Source organism: Heptranchias perlo, unplaced genomic scaffold (assembly GCF_035084215.1).
Source record: "Heptranchias perlo isolate sHepPer1 unplaced genomic scaffold, sHepPer1.hap1 HAP1_SCAFFOLD_189, whole genome shotgun sequence".
NCBI lineage: Eukaryota > Metazoa > Chordata > Chondrichthyes > Hexanchiformes > Hexanchidae > Heptranchias > Heptranchias perlo.
The window spans coordinates 660,613-682,374 of record NW_027139155.1 but is presented as its reverse complement, the minus strand read 5'-3'; the positions used below and the strand labels follow the sequence as shown (position 1 = coordinate 682,374).

The 21,762-nt window shown below is 45.4% G+C and overlaps 1 protein-coding gene across 1 annotated transcript in view; it reads left to right on the top strand.

The window, feature by feature from the left end:
• Positions 1–240: 240 nt before the first annotated feature.
• The window catches only part of ttll9 (tubulin tyrosine ligase-like family, member 9), a gene marked incomplete at its 5' end in the record, with an annotated part of 125,237 nt that continues 103,715 nt past the window's right edge, over positions 241–21,762 (top strand). Inside the window, 6 exons of the mRNA XM_067977906.1 lie at positions 241–333; positions 6,541–6,652; positions 11,519–11,704; positions 12,954–13,022; positions 17,257–17,347; positions 17,591–17,631. Coding sequence (XP_067834007.1) covers positions 241–333; positions 6,541–6,652; positions 11,519–11,704; positions 12,954–13,022; positions 17,257–17,347; positions 17,591–17,631 — 592 coding nt within the window. The remainder of the gene's footprint in view (positions 334–6,540; positions 6,653–11,518; positions 11,705–12,953; positions 13,023–17,256; positions 17,348–17,590; positions 17,632–21,762) is intronic.

Below are 21,762 nucleotides of genomic sequence, written 5' to 3'. Positions count from 1 at the left end.
ACATTCTTGTTACTGGGGAATTAACTCTACATTCTTGTTACTGGGGAATTAACTCTACATTCTTGTTACTGGGGAATTAACTCTGCATTCTTGTTACTGGGGAATTAACTCTACATTCTTGTTACTGGGGAATTAACTCTTCATTCTTATTACTGGGAGATTAACTCTACATTTTTGTTACTGGGGGATAAACTGCACATTTTTGTCATTGGGGGTTTAACTCTACATTCTTGTTTCTAGGGAGCAACGCAGCTACATCCGCTTCAAATGTGTCTTGACGAACACTATCCTTGATGTTCTTCGGCAGCGTCCTGGATGGGTTGAGGTCAAAGAGTGAGTTCCTCATTATTCACATGTCAGAGTGGGTAGTTGTGTGCAGGAGTGTGCCAACTTTTCGTGCTGCTTAGAAACTTACTAAAGATTACCACTGTGGAACAGACGGGGCCCAGGAACGAAAGTGGAGCATGATATCAGGCTAATTTGAGAGGCTCAGAACGGCTGCCTTGGGAAATAGCAAGAGGGAGACTGGAACATGCTGCTGGGAGAAAGCGGAGGGAGCATTACCTTCTCACAGCAATCTGCAGCCCGAAGGTCATGCAAAGCCCTCAAGCCCTGGAAATCTGGCCCTTGAAGGTTTAGGAACTCAGTAATATTTGTGCCTGCATTTGATATGAATGAAAAGAAAGACACCGATTGACATCGAGCCTTTCCCGACCTCAGGATGTCCCATCGCACTTTACAGCCAGTGAAGTTCTTTTGAAGTGTGATCACTGTTGTAATATTGGATACGCAGCAGCCGATTTGTGCACAGCAAGCTCCCACAACAGTAAACCTGTTTCAGGTGTTGGTTGAGGGATAAATATTGGCCAGGACACTGGGGGGAGCTCCCGTGCTGTTCTTCGAATAGTGCGATGGGATCTTTTATTTCCAGCTGAGAGGGCAGATGGCACCTCTGACAGTGCAGCACTCCCTCAGTACTACCCTGGGGGTGTCAGCCTGGATTATGTGCTCAAGTCTGTGGAGTGGGCTTGAACCCACGACCTTCTGACTCTGAGTTGAGAGTGCTACCCACTGAGTCACGGCTGTCACTTGCTCGCTGCTTGTTTGAATTTTGTGGGCCTGAATTTTGGGAAAGGACTGGTCTCACTGGTGAATAAACCCTAAATCATGAACCCAAAACCCTGTTGAAGAGCGATTTGAGATAGATGCAGATTATTGGGAACTTGGATTTAAAGTTTATAACTGGGCCCAGTCCAGATGCAAAGTGATCCGTGATGTTATTTTATATTCACGGTTCCTGTTTTCAGCCGCTGGTTTTGGCTTGTGTGCTTGTACCCTGCTGGCTGTGTTAATTGTAAACAATTTTACAACACCAAGTTATAGTCCAGCAATTTTATTTTAAATTCACAAGCTTTCGGAGGCTTCCTCCTTCGTCAGGTAAATGTTCAGGAGCTCCTTGAAGCCTACGCATTTATACATCACAGAACAATACATGGTGTTTACAGACTGCCCCTGCAACTGCCCGTTGCCAAGGCAATCACCGTGTTCAGACAGAGAGGTGTCACCTGCAGAACCCCCGAATACACATTCAACAAAAAAACAAACAGGAAAAAAAAACAGAGAGAGGCAGAAACATCCGGAAGGCAGAGAAAGCCAGCAAATGACCCATTATATTAAAAACAGATAACATTTGTTCGCTGGTGGGGTAACGTGTAGCGTGACATGAACCCAAGATCCCGGTTGAGGCCGTCCTCATGGGTGCGGAACTTGGCTATCAATTTCTGCTCGACGATTTTGCGTTGTCGTGTGTCTCGAAGGCCGCCTTGGAGTACGCTTACCCGAAGGTCGGTGGATGAATGTCCATGACTGCTGAAGTGTTCCCCGACTGGGAGGGAACCCTCCTGTTTGGCGATTGTTGCGCGGTGTCCGTTCATCCGTTGTCGCAGCGTCTGCATGGTCTCGCCAATGTACCATGCTCTGGGGCATCCTTTCCTGCAACGTATGAGGTAGACAACGTTGGCCGAGTCACAGGAGTATGAACCATGTACCTGGTGGGTGGTGTCCTCTCGTGTGATGGTGGTATCTGTGTCGATGATCTGGCATGTCTTGCAGAGGTTACCGTGGCAGGGTTGTGTGGTGTCGTGGACGCTGTTCTCTTGAAAGCTAGGTAATTTGCTGCGAACGATGGTCTGTTTGAGGTTGGGTGGCTGTTTAAAGGCGAGTAGTGGAGGTGTGGGGATGGCCATAGCGAGGTGTTTGTCCTCATTGATGACATGTTGAAGGCTGCGGAGAACATGGCGTAGTTTCTCCGCTCCGGGGAAGTACTGGACGACAAAGGGTACTCTGTTGGTTGCGTCCCGTGTTGGTCTCCTGAGGAGGTCTATGCGATTTTTTGCTGTGGCCCGTCGGAACTGTCGATCGATGAGTCGAGCGTCATATCCCGTTCTTACTAGGGCGTCTTTCAGCGTCTGTAGGTGTCCATCGCGGTCCTCCTCGTCTGAGCAGACCCTGTGTATTCGCAGGGCCTGTCCATAGGGGATGGCCTCTTTGACGTGGTTAGGGTGGAAGCTGGAAAAGTGGAGCATCGTGAGGTTGTCCGTGGGCTTGCGGTAGAGTGAGGTGCTGAGGTGCCCGTCTTTGATGGAGATTCGTGTGTCCAAGAAAGAAACTGATTCTGAGGAGTAGTCCATGGTGAGCTTGATGGTGGGATGGAACTTGTTGATGTTATCGTGTAGTCTCTTTAGTGATTCCTTGCCGTGGGTCCATAGAAAGAAAATGTCGTCGATGTATCTGGTGTATCGTGTTGGTTGGAGGTCTTGTGCAGTGAAGAAGTCCCGCTCGAACTTGTGCATGAAAATGTTGGCGTATTGGGGTGCGAATTTGGTCCCCATGGCTGTTCCGTGTGTTTGGGTAAAGAACTGGTTATCGAAGGTGAAGACATTGTGATCCAGGATGAAGCGGATGAGTTGTAGGATGGCTTCCGGAGATTGGCTGTTGTTGGTGTTGAGTATTGATGCTGTCGCAGCGATGCCGTCATCGTGGGGGATACTGGTGTATAGTGCCGAGACGTCCATCGTGGTGAGAAGTGTTCCTGGTTCAACTGGTCCGTGGGTACTGAGTTTTTGTAGGAAGTCTGTAGTGTCGCGACAGAAGCTGGGGGTTCCCTGTACGATGGGTTTCAGGATGCCCTCGATGTATCCAGAGAGGTTCTCACACAGGGTTCCGTTGCCTGATACGATGGGACGTCCGGGTGTGTTGGCTTTGTGTATCTTTGGGAGGCAGTAGAAGTCTCCCACGCGGGGATCACGTGGGATGAGAGTGCATAGGATGCTTTGAAGGTCTGGATCGAAGGTCTTGATCAGTTTGTTGAGCTGGTGGGTGTGTTCTTTGGTCGGATCTGCGGGTAACCGTCTGTAGTGTTCCTGGTTGTCCAGTTGTCGGTATGCTTCTTTGCAATAGTCTGTTCTGTTCTGTATGACTATGGCTCCTCCTTTGTCCGCTGGTTTGATGACTATGTTGCGGTTGGTCTTGAGAGCGTTGATGGCGTTGCGTTGTGCTCGGGTGATATTCTGGACTGTCTTCTGAGTGCGGCTGATGAATCTGGCATTGACGCATTTCCTGACAGCTTGAGCATACATGTCCAGCTGAGGGCAGCGACCCTCCGGAGGAGTCCAGTTTGACTCTTTCCTCTTCGGTTGCTGTACCGCGGATCCCTCTGTCTGCTGTTCCGGATCGTCGATTGTCTCATTGGGTTCGCTGCTGAAATCTTGGGGTTTGTGGTAGAATTCCCGGAGCCTCATTCTCCTGATGAATTCCTCTGTGTCCGCCGCGAGACTAGTGGGATCCATTTTGGTAGTGGGGCAGAAATTGAGCCCTCGGCTGAGAACTTCGATTTCGTCTGCTTGAAGGGTGTGGTCGGATAAATTGACAATAGACTTCCCTGTGGTTGCAACCGTGGTACCAGGGGAAGCTTGGTCGTTGCTGGTGGTGATGCCGAGTTTCTCAAGCTTCCTGCTCTTGGTTTTCATGTAGGCAGCGTAGTTCCGTTGCCTCGTCTGTTTGGCGGTATATCGTAGCTGGTCTGCTGTGTCCTGAGTACAGGTTGAGAGTATGGACTCTATCTTGGTTTCGAGGTTGTGGCGTCTGCTGTAGAGTTGGTGTATGAGATGGTTGCGGAGTGTGCGAGAGGTACGGCGGCAGAGTCTCTCAGCGTAATCCGAGTTGTATGTGGACCTGAGTGGGTTCGTGATCTGGAGTCCTTTCGGGATCTTGTCTGCTTTCTTGCAGCTCTGTAAAAACTTGATGTCTGTGTCTAAATGCGCGATCTTCTTGGATATCCTTTCCACTGTGAGCCGGCAGTTTGTGGTGTCGATGGTAGTCATGATGTGGAGATGCCGGTGATGGACTGGGGTTGACAATTGTAAACAATTTTACAACACCAAGTTATAGTCCAGCAATTTTATTTTAAATTCACAAGCTTTCGGAGGCTTCCTCCTTCGTCCGGGTGTGTTGGCTTTGTGTATCTTCGCCTCCCAAAGATACACAAAGCCAACACACCCGGACGTCCCATCGTATCAGGCAACGGAACCCTGTGTGAGAACCTCTCTGGATACATCGAGGGCATCCTGAAACCCATCGTACAGGGAACCCCCAGCTTCTGTCGCGACACTACAGACTTCCTACAAAAACTCAGTACCCACGGACCAGTTGAACCAGGAACACTTCTCACCACGATGGACGTCTCGGCACTATACACCAGTATCCCCCACGATGACGGCATCGCTGCGACAGCATCAATACTCAACACCAACAACAGCCAATCTCCGGAAGCCATCCTACAACTCATCTGCTTCATCCTGGATCACAATGTCTTCACCTTCGATAACCAGTTCTTTACCCAAACACACGGAACAGCCATGGGGACCAAATTCGCACCCCAATACGCCAACATTTTCATGCACAAGTTCGAGCAGGACTTCTTCACTGCACAAGACCTCCAACCAACACTATACACCAGATACATCGACGACATTTTCTTTCTATGGACCCACGGCAAGGAATCACTAAAGAGACTACACGATAGCATCAACAAGTTCCATCCCACCATCAAGCTCACCATGGACTACTCCTCAGAATCAGTTTCTTTCTTGGACACACGAATCTCCATCAAAGACGGGCACCTCAGCACCTCACTCTACCGCAAGCCCATGGACAACCTCACGATGCTCCACTTTTCCAGCTTCCACCCTAACCACGTCAAAGAGGCCATCCCCTATGGACAGGCCCTGCGAATACACAGGGTCTGCTCAGACGAGGAGGAACGCGATGGACACCTACAGACGCTGAAAGACGCCCTAGTAAGAACGGGATATGACGCTCGACTCATCGATCGACAGTTCCGACGGGCCACAGCAAAAAATCGCATAGACCTCCTCAGGAGACCAACACGGGACGCAACCAACAGAGTACCCTTTGTCGTCCAGTACTTCCCCGGAGCGGAGAAACTACGCCATGTTCTCCGCAGCCTTCAACATGTCATCAATGAGGACAAACACCTCGCTATGGCCATCCCCACACCTCCACTACTCGCCTTTAAACAGCCACCCAACCTCAAACAGACCATCGTTCGCAGCAAATTACCTAGCTTTCAAGAGAACAGCGTCCACGACACCACACAACCCTGCCACGGTAACCTCTGCAAGACATGCCAGATCATCGACACAGATACCACCATCACACGAGAGGACACCACCCACCAGGTGCATGGTTCATACTCCTGTGACTCGGCCAACGTTGTCTACCTCATACGTTGCAGGAAAGGATGCCCCAGAGCATGGTACATTGGCGAGACCATGCAGACGCTGCGACAACGGATGAACGGACACCGCGCAACAATCGCCAAACAGGAGGGTTCCCTCCCAGTCGGGGAACACTTCAGCAGTCATGGACATTCATCCACCGACCTTCGGGTAAGCGTACTCCAAGGCGGCCTTCGAGACACACGACAACGCAAAATCGTCGAGCAGAAATTGATAGCCAAGTTCCGCACCCATGAGGACGGCCTCAACCGGGATCTTGGGTTCATGTCACGCTACACGTTACCCCACCAGCGAACAAATGTTATCTGTTTTTAATATAATGGGTCATTTGCTGGCTTTCTCTGCCTTCCGGATGTTTCTGCCTCTCTCTGTTTTTTTTTCCTGTTTGTTTTTTTGTTGAATGTGTATTCGGGGGTTCTGCAGGTGACACCTCTCTGTCTGAACACGGTGATTGCCTTGGCAACGGGCAGTTGCAGGGGCAGTCTGTAAACACCATGTATTGTTCTGTGATGTATAAATGCGTAGGCTTCAAGGAGCTCCTGAACGTTTACCTGACGAAGGAGGAAGCCTCCGAAAGCTTGTGAATTTAAAATAAAATTGCTGGACTATAACTTGGTGTTGTAAAATTGTTTACAATTGTCAACCCCAGTCCATCACCGGCATCTCCACATCATGGCTGTGTTAATGACCTGCTTCTCACTGCACTCTCCTTTGTTGACAGTGAAGGGGAGTGGGATTTTTACTGGTGTGACATCAGCTGGCTGCGAGAGAACTTCGGCTATACATACATGGATGAGCATGTTCGCATCTCTCACTTTCGCAATCACTACGAGGTATGAAAGTGGAACTCATGGTAAGGTAGAAATGTTCACCGCAAAAAAGAGCTTGTCGGAAGAATCCTGCTTCAAAATAATGGGGTAGAAATTGGTCCGGGCAGCCGGCCCAATATGCGTGCTCACCACGCCCATTGTACAAACTTTACATATAGAAATTACAACAAGGAAATAGGCTGCTTGGTCCATGTTTATCCTCCACAAACAGTCGTCCTAATCCCATCTTCCAACCAGCATCTGGCTCCCATCTGACTGTGGATCCTCCCATTGTGTGTGCCCCACTATTAAAGAAATGTGCCAGGGTGAATTGTTACAGAGCGACAGTCGGCCAATTTGTTAATTGTATGATTTATATCAATGAGTGTTAATTGTATTCACGTGGTGGGTATCAATTGGGAACTCTCTTGCATCCTTTTTATAGGAGAGGGGATCTCGTGTGTGTGTGTAAGGGGAATCTCCGTGAATAAAGGCTTGGAAGCAACTAAAGTCCAGGCTTTAGTAGTCAACCGTCACCACCTGGCTATCCAATTATAACATGGTAGCAGAGAATGGTTGCCTAAAGGTGGAGGTTGGAAACTATGATTTTTTTTTTGGACATAAAAAAACAAAACTTGAAAACCTAGAGGCCATTGTTGAAAATGGCAGAAAACAAGTTTCAATCGTAGCGGTACAATCTCCATCTGATGTTCTCGGAGTTTGAACTGTATGACCAGTGAAAGAATGAGGTTGATATATGGACACGGGTTACTACTCTGCCAAAGAGAAAACAAGGCATGGCCTTGGTGTTGTCGCTTGCTGAACGAAGTAAAATCAGAAGTAAGGTAATTTTCTGAAATGGATGCAGATCTTTTGGATAATGCTGAAGGTTTTACCTTTCTAATAGAATTTCTGGATCAAATCTACAAGAAAGATGACCTGTTAAGTGCCTATGAGGCCTGGTCAGCACTTGATAGATTTTGGAAAAAGGATGGTCATTCATTGGCAGAATATAGCGTGGACTTTGTCAACCTTTGTACAACTTGTTAAAGTTCCATTTGAGAATCCCTGGATCGGCACTAGGGTTTAAATTACTGCCTTGTGCTAAGGTGTCTCATGTGGACAACTGGTCCTAACTGGCGTCCAGTTCTTGGAAAAGGACACTCTCTGTTGGATCAAATGTCTGCTGCCTTAAAGAAATTCCTGGGGAAACAGTCATTCCCTTCAGCCTTCATGGAACAAATGGGGTCTTCCGCTGTGACACAAAGAATAGAAGATTCGATGGTTACCAGGTTTCAAATATTCCAGATACTAAACACAGGCACCAGTCCAGGTTTCAAAATTTTCAAGAGACCTGATGCAGGCGTCAATATGGTAGAAGGATTAAAAACAGCTAGATTCGTGATAAAAGCAGGTACAGCAATTTTTTAAAATATTCGTTCATGGGACGTGGGCGTCGCTGGTAAGGCCAGCATTTATTGCCCATCCCTAATTGCCCTTGAGAAGGTGGTGGTGAGCCGCCTTCTTGAACCGCTGCAGTCCGTGTGGTGAAGCTTCTCCCACAGTGCTGTTAGGTAGGGAGTTCCAGGATTTTGACCCAGCGACAATGAAGGAACGGCAATATATTTCCAAGCCGGGATGGTGTGTGACTTAGAGGGGAACGTGCAGGTGGTGTTGTTCCCATGTGCCTGCTGCTCTTGTCCTTCTAAGTGGTAGAGGTCGTGGGTTTGGGAGGTGCTGTCGAAGAAGCCTTGGCGAGTTGCTGCAGTTATATAAATAGAAGACAAAATTGGGGCAGTAATAATGGGCGAATGAATTCCAGCAATGACCAAGGAAAAATCAGGAGATGCTTTAGATGTGACTCTAAGTATCATTATGAGGTGAATTGCCCAGAGTGAAGATGCAGGGTCTTTGAAATGATGCATAAAGAAAGTCGTTCTGAGGATGAGGATGAAGATAATGATGAAAATATACAGATTATACTGGACACAAGGAGTTTTAATCCTGCGATGAATGCACTCGTCGCGGATTCCTTTAATTGTGCGGTGTTAGATAGTGCATGTACTTCAACTGTATGCGGGATAGATTGGTTAAAATGTTATCTTGATTCACTAACTGTGAGGATCGAATCAAGGTTAAGGAATATAAAAGCTCTACATGTTTTAGGTTTGGAGATGATAACACTTTGAGGTAATTCCATGTAAGATAGCTGGAGTCAGCCATTTTATAAGTATGGAGGCAGTCTGTAGTGAGATACTAGAGTAAACTGCCCATGAAAAACGCAAAAATGAAACTTGACATGGAACACGATGAGGCAATCATTTTTGGGAAATCGATTGATCTGCAGTTTACCTAGTCAGGGCATTATTGTATCCCCTTAATAAAACCTGATGTTTCTCATCAGTATGATAGGCAAGTATTCATGGCATCAGGCGATAAGGATAAGAGAGGAAAAAAACAAATTGTCTTAAAGTTACTTAGACAATTTGCCCATCCTACTTGTCAACATTTAAAAATCCTGCTAAAAGGTGCAGGTGTAGTTGATGAGGAATATACGAGGCTAATAGAAGAGATTAGTGAAAACTGTAAAATCTGTAAGAAATATAGACGGACGCCTCCACATCCTATTGTAAGTGTTCCATTAGCACGTGACTTTAACGAGGTAGTTGCCATGGATCTAAAGGTATGGGACAAAGACAGAAATGTTTTCATCTTACATTTTATTGACCTGGCTACGAGATTTAGTATTTCTACACTAATATATAGTAAGGAGAAGAAGGTTATTATAGGTAAAATTGTGGAAAAATGGATAAGGACTAAACTTTGGACACCAGCAAAGTTTTTGACCGATAATGGAGGTGAATTCGCTAACACGGAGTTCAGAGATATGTGTGAGAATATGAATATAATTGTCATGAATACAGCAGCTGAGAGCCCTTTTAGCAATGGTCTTTGTGAAAGGAATCATGCTGTGATTGATAGCATGGTGCATAGAATTTTGGCTGATTGAACAGAGTGTAAATTGTCAACTGGCCTAGCATGGGCAGTTCATGCAAAGAATTCCCTTCAGATGGTTGGAGGATATAGTCCTTCCCAAATAATCTGTGGGCGCAATCCCAAATTATCTTCTGTTCTTTGCGATAATCCTCCTGCTCTAGAAGGAACTACAATTAGTGCCATTTTTTTCTGAGCATTTAAATGCAGGAAGACAGGCTTTTATCGAGGCTGAGGTATCAGAGAAAATTCGTAGAGCACTGGGGCATCATATTAGTCCATCTGAGACAGAGTTCCATCCAGGAGATTTGGTATATTATAAAAGAGTTAGATAATTGGAAAGAATTTGGAGTTTATTTTGAGGTAACAGATAAGGGTCAACCAGCTTTGTCACATAGATGGGCTTGTACTGAAAAAGTCCCTGCAGATGGGACTATAAGGCTGAAGTGAGGTTGGTAGCAGGGGGTATTGAAGAGAAACTGGGTGATACAGATGTTCGAGTGGATTCTCCCACTGCTGGAAAGGTAATCTTAAAAATCCTTTTGGCTCTTTTGGCAACATATTGATGGGAGTGTAGGTCATTCGACATAAAAGCTGCATTTCTGCAGGGCGATACTTTTCAGAGAGAAGTGTATCTGAAACCGCCTAAAGAGGCAGCAGATGCGAAAGGAAAACTATGGAAACTGAACAAATGCATCTATTGCCTGAATGATGCTTCCAGGGTATGGTATTTTTTGGTGAGATTTGTTTTGCTGAAAATAGGTTGTGTTCAACTAAAAGCAGATCCCGCAGTGTTCTATTGGTACCATAATGGAAAAGTTTCAGGCATCTTCATGATGCATGATGATGATTTCTTATGGGGTGGTAGTACGGAATTTGAGAAATTTGTCATTAATAGATTAGAGTAGAATTTAAAATCGGGACTCAAGCCTGTGGGGCTTCTAAATCTATTGGTTCAGATATTAAGCAGAGTGGGTCTGGTATAATTTTAAATCAACAGTCCTATTTAGAAAGTGTTCCTCCCATCCCGGTTAATCGTACTAGGTCATCACAGAAAGGTGATGTTATAGCTAAAGAGACAGAGCAGTTACGGAGCTTGATTGGTCAGTTGAACTGGTTGTGCACTCAGACTAGACCAGGTGCTAGTTTTGATGTGTTGGAGTTAAGTACTTCAATGAAACACCCCATAGTTGAGAATGTTTTAAGGACAAATAAAAAATTACGAAAATTAAATATAGATGTGTGCTTAATTCCCATCCTTAGGTGACCCAAAGAAAATGAAGCTCGTTATCTTTAGCGATGCTTTATATGCTAATCTTGCTGATGGATATTCTACTGCAGCTGGTTTCATAGTGTATCTTATGGGTGCGAATGGGAAATGTTGTCCTTCAGCTTGGGAAGCTAAGAAAATAAAAAGGGTTCTTAAAAGTACTCTGGCTGCTGAAACACTGGCTCTTGTCAATGCAGTGGATATGGGATTCTATTTGGCAAATATTTTGAGTGACATCCTGTACAATGGGAGTACTGAAGATAATACACCCATTGAATGTTATGTAGGCAATCGTTCACTCTACGAAATAATGTTCACTCGACGAAAAATGTAAGTGAGAAAAGATTGTGGATTGACCTTGCTGGCTTGAAACAAATGCTGGAAAGAACTCTCTTGTATCCATTTATAGGAGAGCTTATCTAGGGTGTGGTGTGTGTGTGAGGGGAATCTCTGTGAATAAAGGCTTGGAAACAACTGAAGACCAGGCTCTAGTATTCTATCCTTCACCACAGGGCTATCCAATTATAACACAATTGGCTCTGGCACTAGACCCTTTTTGTGTATAAATCTACATGTCCAACGCCCAAGGTTTAGATGTTCATACATCTTCTTTCTTTAAATGGAAGCTGACACGGAAAAACTTCATGGTGAAAAACCTGAAGAGGTTTCGCAAGCAGCTGGAGCGTGAGCAGGGGAAGCTGGAGGCGGCCAAATGTGACTTCTTTCCGAGGACCTTCGAGCTGCCCGTTGAGTACCACCTCTTCGTGGAGGAGTTCAAGAGAAACCCGGGAATCACTTGGATTATGAAACCGGTAAGAAAATGCAGACCGCATAGGAGCAAGGGAGGGAGGGCAGTGTACCACACTCACTGCCCGCGTATACCACACTCTGCCCGCCGTGTACCGCACTCACCGCCCGCCGTGTACCGCACTCACCGCCCGCCGTGTACCGCACTCACCGCCCGCCGTGTACCACACTCTGCCCGCCGTGTACCGCACTCACCGCCCGCCGTGTACCGCACTCACCGCCCGCCGTGTACCACACTCTGCCCGCCGTGAACCGCACTCACCGCCCGCCGTGTACCGCACTCACCGCCCGCCGTGAACCGCACTCACCGCCCGCCGTGAACCGCACTCACCGCCTGCCGTGTACCGCACTCACCGCCCGCCGTGTACCGCACTCACCGCCCGCCGTGTGCCATGTACATTGTATGATTTATTTCAATGAGTGTTAATTGTATTCAGGTGGTGGGTACCAATGGGGACTCTCTTGTATCCTTTTTATAGGCGAGCTTATCGAGAGTGTGTGGGTAATGTGGCGCTCTAAGAATAAAGGCTTGGAAGCAACTGAAGTCCAGACTCTGGAATTCTATCTTTCACTACTGGGCTATCCAGCTTATAACATATCGCACTCACCGCCCACTGTGTACCCCACTCACCGCCCACTGTGTACCCCACTCACCACCCACTGTGTACCCCACTCACCGCCCACTGTGTACCCCACTCACCGCCCACTGTGTACCCCACTCACCGCCCACTGTGTACCCCACTCATCGCCCACTGTGTACCCCACTCACCGCCCACTGTGTACCCCACTCACCGCCCACTGTGTACCCCACTCACCGCCCACTGTGTACCCCACTCACCGCCCACTGTGTACCCCACTCACCGCCCACTGTGTACCAGTAGTGTATGACACCTACCGCCCACTGTGATACCAGACTCACTGCCCACAGAATGGAGATTCAATGTTCAACGCTGGGCAGATGTGCAGTGCATTGATGTTGTTTCGTGGTGCAGTAGACAATTGTCCAGCAGAGCGAGTGAAGGTCAGGTCTTGGTGAACAGTGTGACTATCACTGCAGTCCAACGTCACTTCACTGAGTGACCAATCGCACTGTAAGCATCTCAAACTCAAACAACTTTGCGTCAGCCAATGAAGTTTCAGACAGTATAATACGTATTCCATCCTATCTGTGCCCAACCAGGCAAGTGGTAGAGATTTCACATCTCACAGTTCAACGCTGCTTGTTACCTGATAAAGCATTCTTTCTCTTCCTAGGTTGCAAGGTCACAGGGCAAAGGCATTTTTCTTTTCCGAAAACTCAAAGATATCATGGAGTGGAGAAAGGTAACATTCTGCTTCTAATAATAATAGTACTTGCGCATGGAAAGTAGTACTCGCACGAAGAAAATAGTACCCGCGAGTAGAAAGTAGTATCCATGAGTAGAAAGTAATACCCGCCATATAGATAGCAGTACTCACAAGTAGGAAGTAATACTCGCATGTAGCAAGTAATACACACCTGTAGAAAATAGCATTCGCATGTCGAAAGCAGTACTGGCATGTCGAAAGCAGTACTGGCATGTCGAAAGTAATACTGACGTAGAAAGTTTTATTTGCATATCAGAACATAAGAAGTAGGAGGAGGGGTAGGCCATACGGCCCCTCGAGCCTGCTCCGCCATTCGATTGATCATAGCTGATCTTCAACCTCAACTCCACTTTCCCACCCTATCCCCATATCCCTTGATTCCCTTAGTCTCTAAAAATCTATCGATCTCAGCCTTGAATATACTCAACAACTGAGCATCCACAGCCCTCTGGGGTAGAGAATTCCTAAGATTCACAACCCACTGAGTGAAGAAATTTCTCCTCATCTCGGTTCTTAATGGCCGACCACTTGTATTGAGAGTACGACCCCTAGTTCTAGACTTGCCAGTCATGGGAAGCAACCTCTCAGCATCTACCCTGTCATGCCCGCTTAGAATTTTATACATTTCAATGAGATTACCTCTCATTCCTCTAAACTCCAAAGAGTATCGGCCCATTCTACTCAAACATTCCTCATTGGACAACCCTCTCATCCCAGGAATCAATCTAGCAAACCTTCGTTGCACCCTCTCTAAGGCAAGTATATTCTTCCTTAGATGAGGAGACCAAAACTATACACAGTACTCCAGGTGTGGTCTCACTAGATCTCTGTATAATTGCAGCAAGACCTCCTATTCTTATACTCCAACCCCCTTGCAATAAAGGCTAAAATACCATTTGCCTTCCTAATTGCTTGCTGTACCTGCATGTTAACTTTCAATGATTCATCTAATAGGACACCCAGATCCCTCTGAATACCAACATTTCTTAGCCTCTCACCTTTTAAAAAAAATCCTGCTTTTCCATTCTTCCTACCAAAGTGGATAATTTCATATCATCTACCACCTTCTTGCCCACTCACTTAATCTGTCTATATCCCTTTGCAGCCTCTTTGCGTCCCCCTCACAGCTTACTTTCCCACCTACCTTTAGATTGTCAGCAAACTTGGATACATTACACTCTGTCCCTTCATCTAAGTCATTAATGTAGATTGTAAATAGCTGAGGCCCAAGCACTGATCCCTGCGGCACCCCACTAGTTACAGCCTGTCGACCAAAAAATGACCTGTTTATTCCTACTCTCTGTTTTCTGTCTGTTAACTAATCCTCAATCCATGCCCTCAATATTACCCCCAATCCCATGAGCCCTTGTGTAACAACCTCTTGTGTGGCAACTTATCAAAAGCCTTTTGAAAATCCAAATATACTACATCCACTGGTTCCCCCTTATCTCCCCTGCCAGTTAAATCCTCAAAAGACTGTCATCGATTTGTCAAACACGATTTCCCTTTCATAAAACCATTTTGATTCTGCCTAATCATATTATGATTTTCTAAGTGCCCTGTTACTACGTCCTTAATAATAGATTCTAGCATTTTCCCTACTACTGATGTCAGGCTAACTGGCCTGTAGTTCCCTGTTTTTTCTCTCCCTCCTTTCTTGAATAGTGGGGTTAAATTTGTTACCTTCCAATCCGCTGGGACCGTTCTAGAATCTAGGGAATTCTGGAAGATCATAACCAATGCATCCACTATCTCTGCAGCCACCTCTTTTAGAACCCTCGGATGTAGGCCATCAGGTCCGGGAGATTTGGCGGCTTTTAGTCCCATTAATTTCTCCAGTACTTTTTCTCTACTGATATTAATTACTTTAAGTTCCTCACTCTCATTAGCCCCTTGGTTCCCCACTATTTCTGGTATGTTTTTTGTGTCTTCTACTGTGAAGACAGATACAAAATATTTATTTAAGTCTCTGCCATTTCCTTATTCCCCATTATAATTTCTCCTGTCTCAGCCTCTAAGGGACCCACGTTTAATTTTGTTGATCTCTTCCTTTTTACATACTTGTAGAAGCTCTTACAATCTGTTTTTATATTTCTTGCTAATTTACTCTCATATTCAATTTTCTCCCTCTCGATCCCTATTTCTTGGTCATCCTTTGCTGATTTCTAAAACCCTGCCAATCCTCAGGCTTACTACCCTTTTTGGCAACTTTGTAAGCCTCTTCGTTTAATCTGATACTATCCTTAACCTCTCTAGTTAGGCACGGTTGGAACACTTTTCCATGGAGTTTTTATTCTTCAAGGGAATGTATATTCGTTGGGAATTATGAATTATTTCTTTAAATGTTCACCATTGCTTATCTACCATCATATCTTTTCATCTAATTTCCCAATCTACCTTAGCCAACTCGCCTCTCATACCTACATAATTGGCATTGTTTAAATTTATGACCCTAGTTTCGGACTTAACTACGTCACTTTCAGTACTTGCATGTAGAAAGTAGTACTAACATGTAGAAAGCAGCACTCGCCTGTAGAAAGTAATGTTGGCAGGTTAAAAAGTAGCACTTGCATGTAGAAAATAATACTGGCATATAGAAAATAGTATTCATGTGTAGCAGGTAGTACTAAGATGTAGAATGTAGTACTCACCTGTAGCAAGCAGTTTTAAGACATAGAAAGTAATATTCGCACGTAGAAAGTAATACTCGTATATAGAAAGTAGTACTCGCATGTAGAAAGTAATACTCGCATGTGGAATGTAGTACTCACGTAGAAAGTAATACTGCCAAGTAAAATGTAGCACTCGCACGCAGGAAGTAGCACTCGCACGCAGGAAGTGGTACTCACGTAGAAAGTAATACTGCCATGTAAAATGTAGTATTCATATGTAGAAAGTAGTACTCGCAAGTAGACAGCAATACTGGCATGTAGAAAGTAGTACCAGCAGATAGACAGTAGTACTACATATAGAAAATAGTACTCAAGTAGTGCTAAGATGCAGAAAGTAACACTCACAAGTAGAAAGTAGCACTTGCATGTAAAAAGTAATACATTGCTAAATGTAGAAAGTAATACTCGCATGTAGATATAGTACTTATGTGTAGAAAGCAGCACACACATAGAAATAATACTGGAATGTCAAAAGTAGCACTCGTTGTCGAAAGTAATACTGGCATGTAGAAAATAGTACCAGTGTGTAGAAAGTAGCAGTGGCATGTAGAAAGTAATACACCCATATAGATAGCAGTAATCACATATAAAAAATAATACATATGTGTAGAAAATAGGTCACATGTGGAAAGTAATACTGGTCTGGAGAAAATAGCACTGGTGTGTAGAAAGTAGGACTAAAAGTAGAAAGTAGTACACCCCTGGAGAAAGTAGCATTCGTATGTAGAAAGTAATACTGGCATGTAAAAAGTAATACTCGACTATAGAAAGTAGTACTAACGTAGAATGGAGTACTAATGTAAAAAGTAATACGTAGTATTCACATGTAGAAAGTAATACTTGCATGTGGAAATTGATACACGCATGTAGAAAGTAATACTCGTGACTGGGTGCCATAAGGAAATGGGCTTTTTGAGATTTGGCAAGCCACATTTACTGCCAATCCCTAGTTGCCCTGAGAGCATTAAGAAATCAACCATGTAGAGTGGGACTGGAGTTACATGTAGGTCAGATTGGATACAGTGGACAGGTTCTATTACCTGAAGGACATCAATGAACCATTTGGGTTTTTACAACAATCAACAGCTTCATGGTCATTTTATCTGGTGCCAGCTCAAATTCATTCCCAATTTGCTATGGTGGGATTTGAACTCATGACCTCTGGATTGCTCATCCAGCAACAGAAACACTGGGCTACCATACCCTATGTTCCTGCCACCTGGTGCTGCCTGCCCACTCCACGTGGACAGTGGAAGTCACCGGGGAGCACCAGAGGTCGAACTGGTGGGAATTTCTGGCAGTCCCACCTCCTTCAGTGATCTCAGACTCAAAGGGGTAGAGGCAGCAGCTGGTCACCTTGCCCTCCTTGGGTCACCCAGTGCCAATGGATGCCGCCTGAATCCCCAACCCTCATCGTTCCAGTCCCACTGAGCCAGTGACCCTGAGGTAATCCACGATGGGTTTATTCTGAAACACAGTGTATATATTAGGTGACACAGGAGTCTGTATATTCTCGAGTGATTCGCTTTATCTTCTAGGATGGGAATCGTGCAGACGACTCAAAAGATGAAGTTACTGTGGAAAGTTACGTGGTGCAGCGCTACATTGAGAACCCCTGCCTGATCGGAGGTCGTGTACATTTTTGCAAAGAATGGATGAAAGCTTTGTTCTGGCTGGTATAGTGAGAGTGGGTTAGTTGGGCCAGTGCGGGCCCCTGTACACAATGCGGGCCCCTGTACACAATGCGGGCCCCTGTACACAGTCTGTCCCTCTCTCAAACCCCATCTCCTGCTGGAGCAGAAGAACCTTTGAATTTACTAAAGCATAATTTTTTGGACAATTCTTCCTAATGGGATCTGTGGTTATTTACAGGGAGGAAGTTTGATTTGCGAGTCTATGTCCTGGTGATGTCTGTAAGTAAGATTTGTTTCTAAAGTCCCTCTCACCCTGTGTACATCTTAAAGCAGATGCATCACACTTCACTTCAGTGAGTCCGTGTGTCTGTACCTTCAATGTGTCTATGTCTATAACATCGGTGTGCCTGAGTCTGTGTTTATAAGTTTAGTGAGTCTGGGTGTGTCTGTGTCTATAAAATCAGTGAGCCTGGATGAATCTGTGTCTGTAAATTAGTGAGTCTGGGTGTATGTCTGTGTCTGTCACTACAGTGCGCCTACGTGGGTCTGTGTTTAAAGCTTCAGTGAGTCTGGGTGTGTCTATGTCTGTAACTACAGCGAGTCTGGGTGTATGACTGTGTCTGTCTCTACAGTGTGTCTGGGTGTGTCTGTGCCTGTAACTTCAGTGAATCTGGGTGTGTCTGTGTCTCCAACTTCAGAGAGTCTGAGTCTGTCCGTGTTCATAACTTGAGTGAGTCTCGTGTGTCTGTGTCTATAACTTTTGTGTGTCTGTGCCTTTAAGTTCAGTGAATCGGTGTGTGTCTGTCACTACAGTTCGTCTGGGTGTTTCTGTGTCTGTATCTTCTGTGAGGCTGGATGTGTCTGTGTCTAACTTAAGTGAAACCGGGTGTGTCTGTGTCTATAACTTCAGTGCGTCTGGATGTGCCTGTGTCTCTAACTTCACTAAGTTTGGGTGTGTCTGTAACTTCAGTGAGTCTGGGTGTGTCTGTGTCTGTAACTTCACCGAGTCTGGGTGTGTCTGTGTCTGTAACTTCAGTGAGTCTGGGTGTGTCTGTGTCTGTAACTTCACCGAGTCTGGGTGTGTCTGTGTCTGTAACTTCAGTGAGTCTGGGTGTGTCTGTGTTCATAACTTTAGTGAGTCGGGGTGTGTCTGTGTGTGTCACTACGGTTTGCTGGGTGTTTCTGTGTCTGTAGCTTCAATAAGTCTGGGTGTGTCTGTAACTTCAGTTTGTCTGGATGTGCCTGTGTCTGTGCCTTCAGTGAGCCTGGGTGTGTCTGTGCCTTCAGCGAGCCTGGGTGTGTCTGTACCTTCAGTGAGCCTGGGTGTGTCTGTGCCTTCAGCGAGCCTGGGTGTGTCTGTGCCTTCAGCGAGCCTGGGTGTGTCTGTACCTTCAGTGAGCCTGGGTGTGTCTGTGCCTTCAGCGAGCCTGGGTGTGTCTGTACCTTCAGTGAGCCTGGGTGTGTCTGTGCCTTCAGTGAGCCTGGGTGTGTCTGTGCCTTCAGTGAGCCTGGGTGTGTCTGTGCCTTCAGTGAGTCTGGGTGTGTCTGTGCCTTCAGTGAGTCTGGGTGTGTCTGTGCCTTCAGTGAGTCTGGGTGTGTCTGTGCCTTCAGTGAGTCTGGGTGTGTCTGTGCCTTCAGTGAGCCTGGGTGTGTCTGTGTCTGTGCCTTCAGTGAGTCTGGGTGTGTCTGTGCCTTCAGTGAGTCTGGGTGTGTCTGTGTTGATAACTTCACTGAGTCTAGGTTTATGCATGTGTCTGTCGCTACAATTCATCTGGGTGTTTCTGGGTCTGTACCTTCAGTGAGTTTGGGTGTATGTCTATGTCTGTCACTACAGTTCGTCTGGGAGTGTCTGTGTCTATAACTTGAGTGAGTGTGGATGTGTCTGTGTCCAACTTCAGTGAGTCTGTGTGTATGTCTGTGTCTGTCATTACAGTTCGTCTGAGTGTTTTTGTGTCTGTATATTCAGTGAGTCTGGATGCAGCTGTGTCTAACTTCAGTGAGTCTGGGTCTGTCTGTGTCTGTAACTGTGTCTGTAAAACCCAAAAATGTTTTATAAACACATCAAGAGTAAGAGGATAATTAAGGGAAGAGTAGGGTCTATTAGAGACCAAAAAGCTAACTTGTGAGTGGAGGCGGATGATGTGGGTTTGGTTCTTAATGAATGCTTTGCATCTGTCTTCACAAAAGAGAGGAATGATACAGAGATTGTAGTTAAGGAGGAGGAGGAGTGTGAAATATTGGATGGGACAAACATAGTGAGAGGAAGTATTAAGGGGATTAGCATCTTTGAAAGTAGATAAATTACCTGGGCCGGATGAAATGTAACTCAGGCTGTTAAAACAAAGAAACATAGAAACATTGAAAATAGGAGCAGAAGTAGGCCATTCGGCCCTTCGAGTCTTGCTCGGCCATTCAATATGATCATGGCTGATCCTCTATCTCAATACCATATTCCCGCTCTCTCCCCATACCCCTTGATGCCTTTTGTGTCTAGAAATCTATCTAGCTCCTTCTTAAATATATTCAGTGACTTGGCCTCCACAGCCTTCTGTGGTAGAGAATTCCACAGGTTCACCACCCTCTGAGTGAAGAAATTTCTCCTCATCTCAGTCCGAAATGTCCTACCCCGTATCCTGAGACTGTGACCCCTCGTTCTGGACCCCCCAGCCAGGGGAAACATCCTCCCTGCATCCAGTCTGTCTAGCCCTTTCAGAATTTTATATGTTTCAATGAGATCCCCTCTCGTTCTTCTAAACTCGAGTGGATACAGGCCGAGTCGACCCAATCTCTCCTCATATGACAGTCCTGCCATCCCAGGAATCAGTCTGGTGAACCTTCGCTGCACTCCCTCTGTGGCATGTATATCCTTCCTTAGGTAAGGAGACCAAAATTGTACACAATACTCCAGGTGTGGTCTCACCAAGGCCCTGTATAACTACAGTAAGACATCCTTGCTCCTGTACTCAAATCCTCTTGCAATGAAGGCCAACATACCATTTGCCTTCCTAACTGCTTGCTGCACCTGCATGTTTGCTTTCAGTGACTGGTGTACAAGGACACCCAGGTCCCTTTGTACATCAATATTTCCCAATCTATCACCAATTAAATAATACTGTGACTTTCTGTTTTTCCTTCCGAAGTGGATAACTTCACATTTATCCACAATATTCTGCATCTGCCATGTATTTGCCCACTCACTCAACTTGTCTAAATCGCCTTGTAGCCTTTTTGCATCCTCCTCACAACTCACGATCCCACCTAGTTTTGTGTCGTCAGCAAACTTGGAAATATTACATTTGGTTCCCTCATCCAAATCATTGATATATATTGTGAATAGCTGGGGCCCAAGAACTGATCCCTGCGGTACCCCACTAGTCACTGCCTGCCACCCCGAAAAAGACCCATTTATTCCTACTCTCTGTTAACCAATTTTCAATCCATGCCAGTATATTACCACCAATCCCATGTGCTTTAATTTTGCACATTAACCTCTTATGTGGGACTTTATCAAAGGCCTTCTGAAAATCCAAATAAACCACATCCACTGGTTCTCCCTTATCTATTCTACCAGTTACATCCTCAAAAAACTCCAGTAGGTTTGTCAAACATGATTTCCCTTTCATAAATCCATGTTGACTTTGTCTAATCCCATTGATATTTTCTAAGTGTCCTGTTATCACATCCTTTATGATAGACTCTAGCATTTTCCCCACTACTGATGTTAGGCTAACCGGTCTGTAGTTCACTGTTTTCTCTCTCCCTCCTTTTTTAAATAGTGGGGTTACATTTGCCACCCTCCAATCTGCAGGAACTGTTCCATAATCTGTAGAATTTTGGAACATGACAACTAATGCATCCACTATTTCCATGGCTACCTCTTTTAGTACTCTGGGATGCAGATTATCAGGTCCTGGGGATTTATCTGCTTTCCATCCCATTAACTTCTCCAGCACTTTTTTTTTACTAATACTAATTTCCTTTAATTCCTCCTTCTCACTGGTCCCTTGGTTCCCTAGCATTTCTGGGAAGTTATTTGTGTCCTCTTCCGTGAAGACAGAACCAAAGTATTTGTTTAATTTCTCTGCCAGTTCCTTGTTCCCCATTATAAATTCTCCCGTTTCTGACTGTAAGGGACCTACATTTGTCTTCACTAATCTTTTTCTTTTTTCATACTCGTAGAAGCTTTTACAGTCTGCTTTTATGTTCCTTGCAAGTTTACTCTCATACCTATTTTTTCCCTCTTAGTCAATCTCTTGGTCCTTTTTTGCTGAATTCTAAACTGCTCCCAAATCTCAGGCTTGCTACTTTTTCTGGCAACCTTATATGACTCCTCTTTGGATCTAATACTATCCTTAATTTCTTTTGTTAGCCATAGTTGGGCAGCTTTTCCTTTTGTGTTTTTGCGCCAGA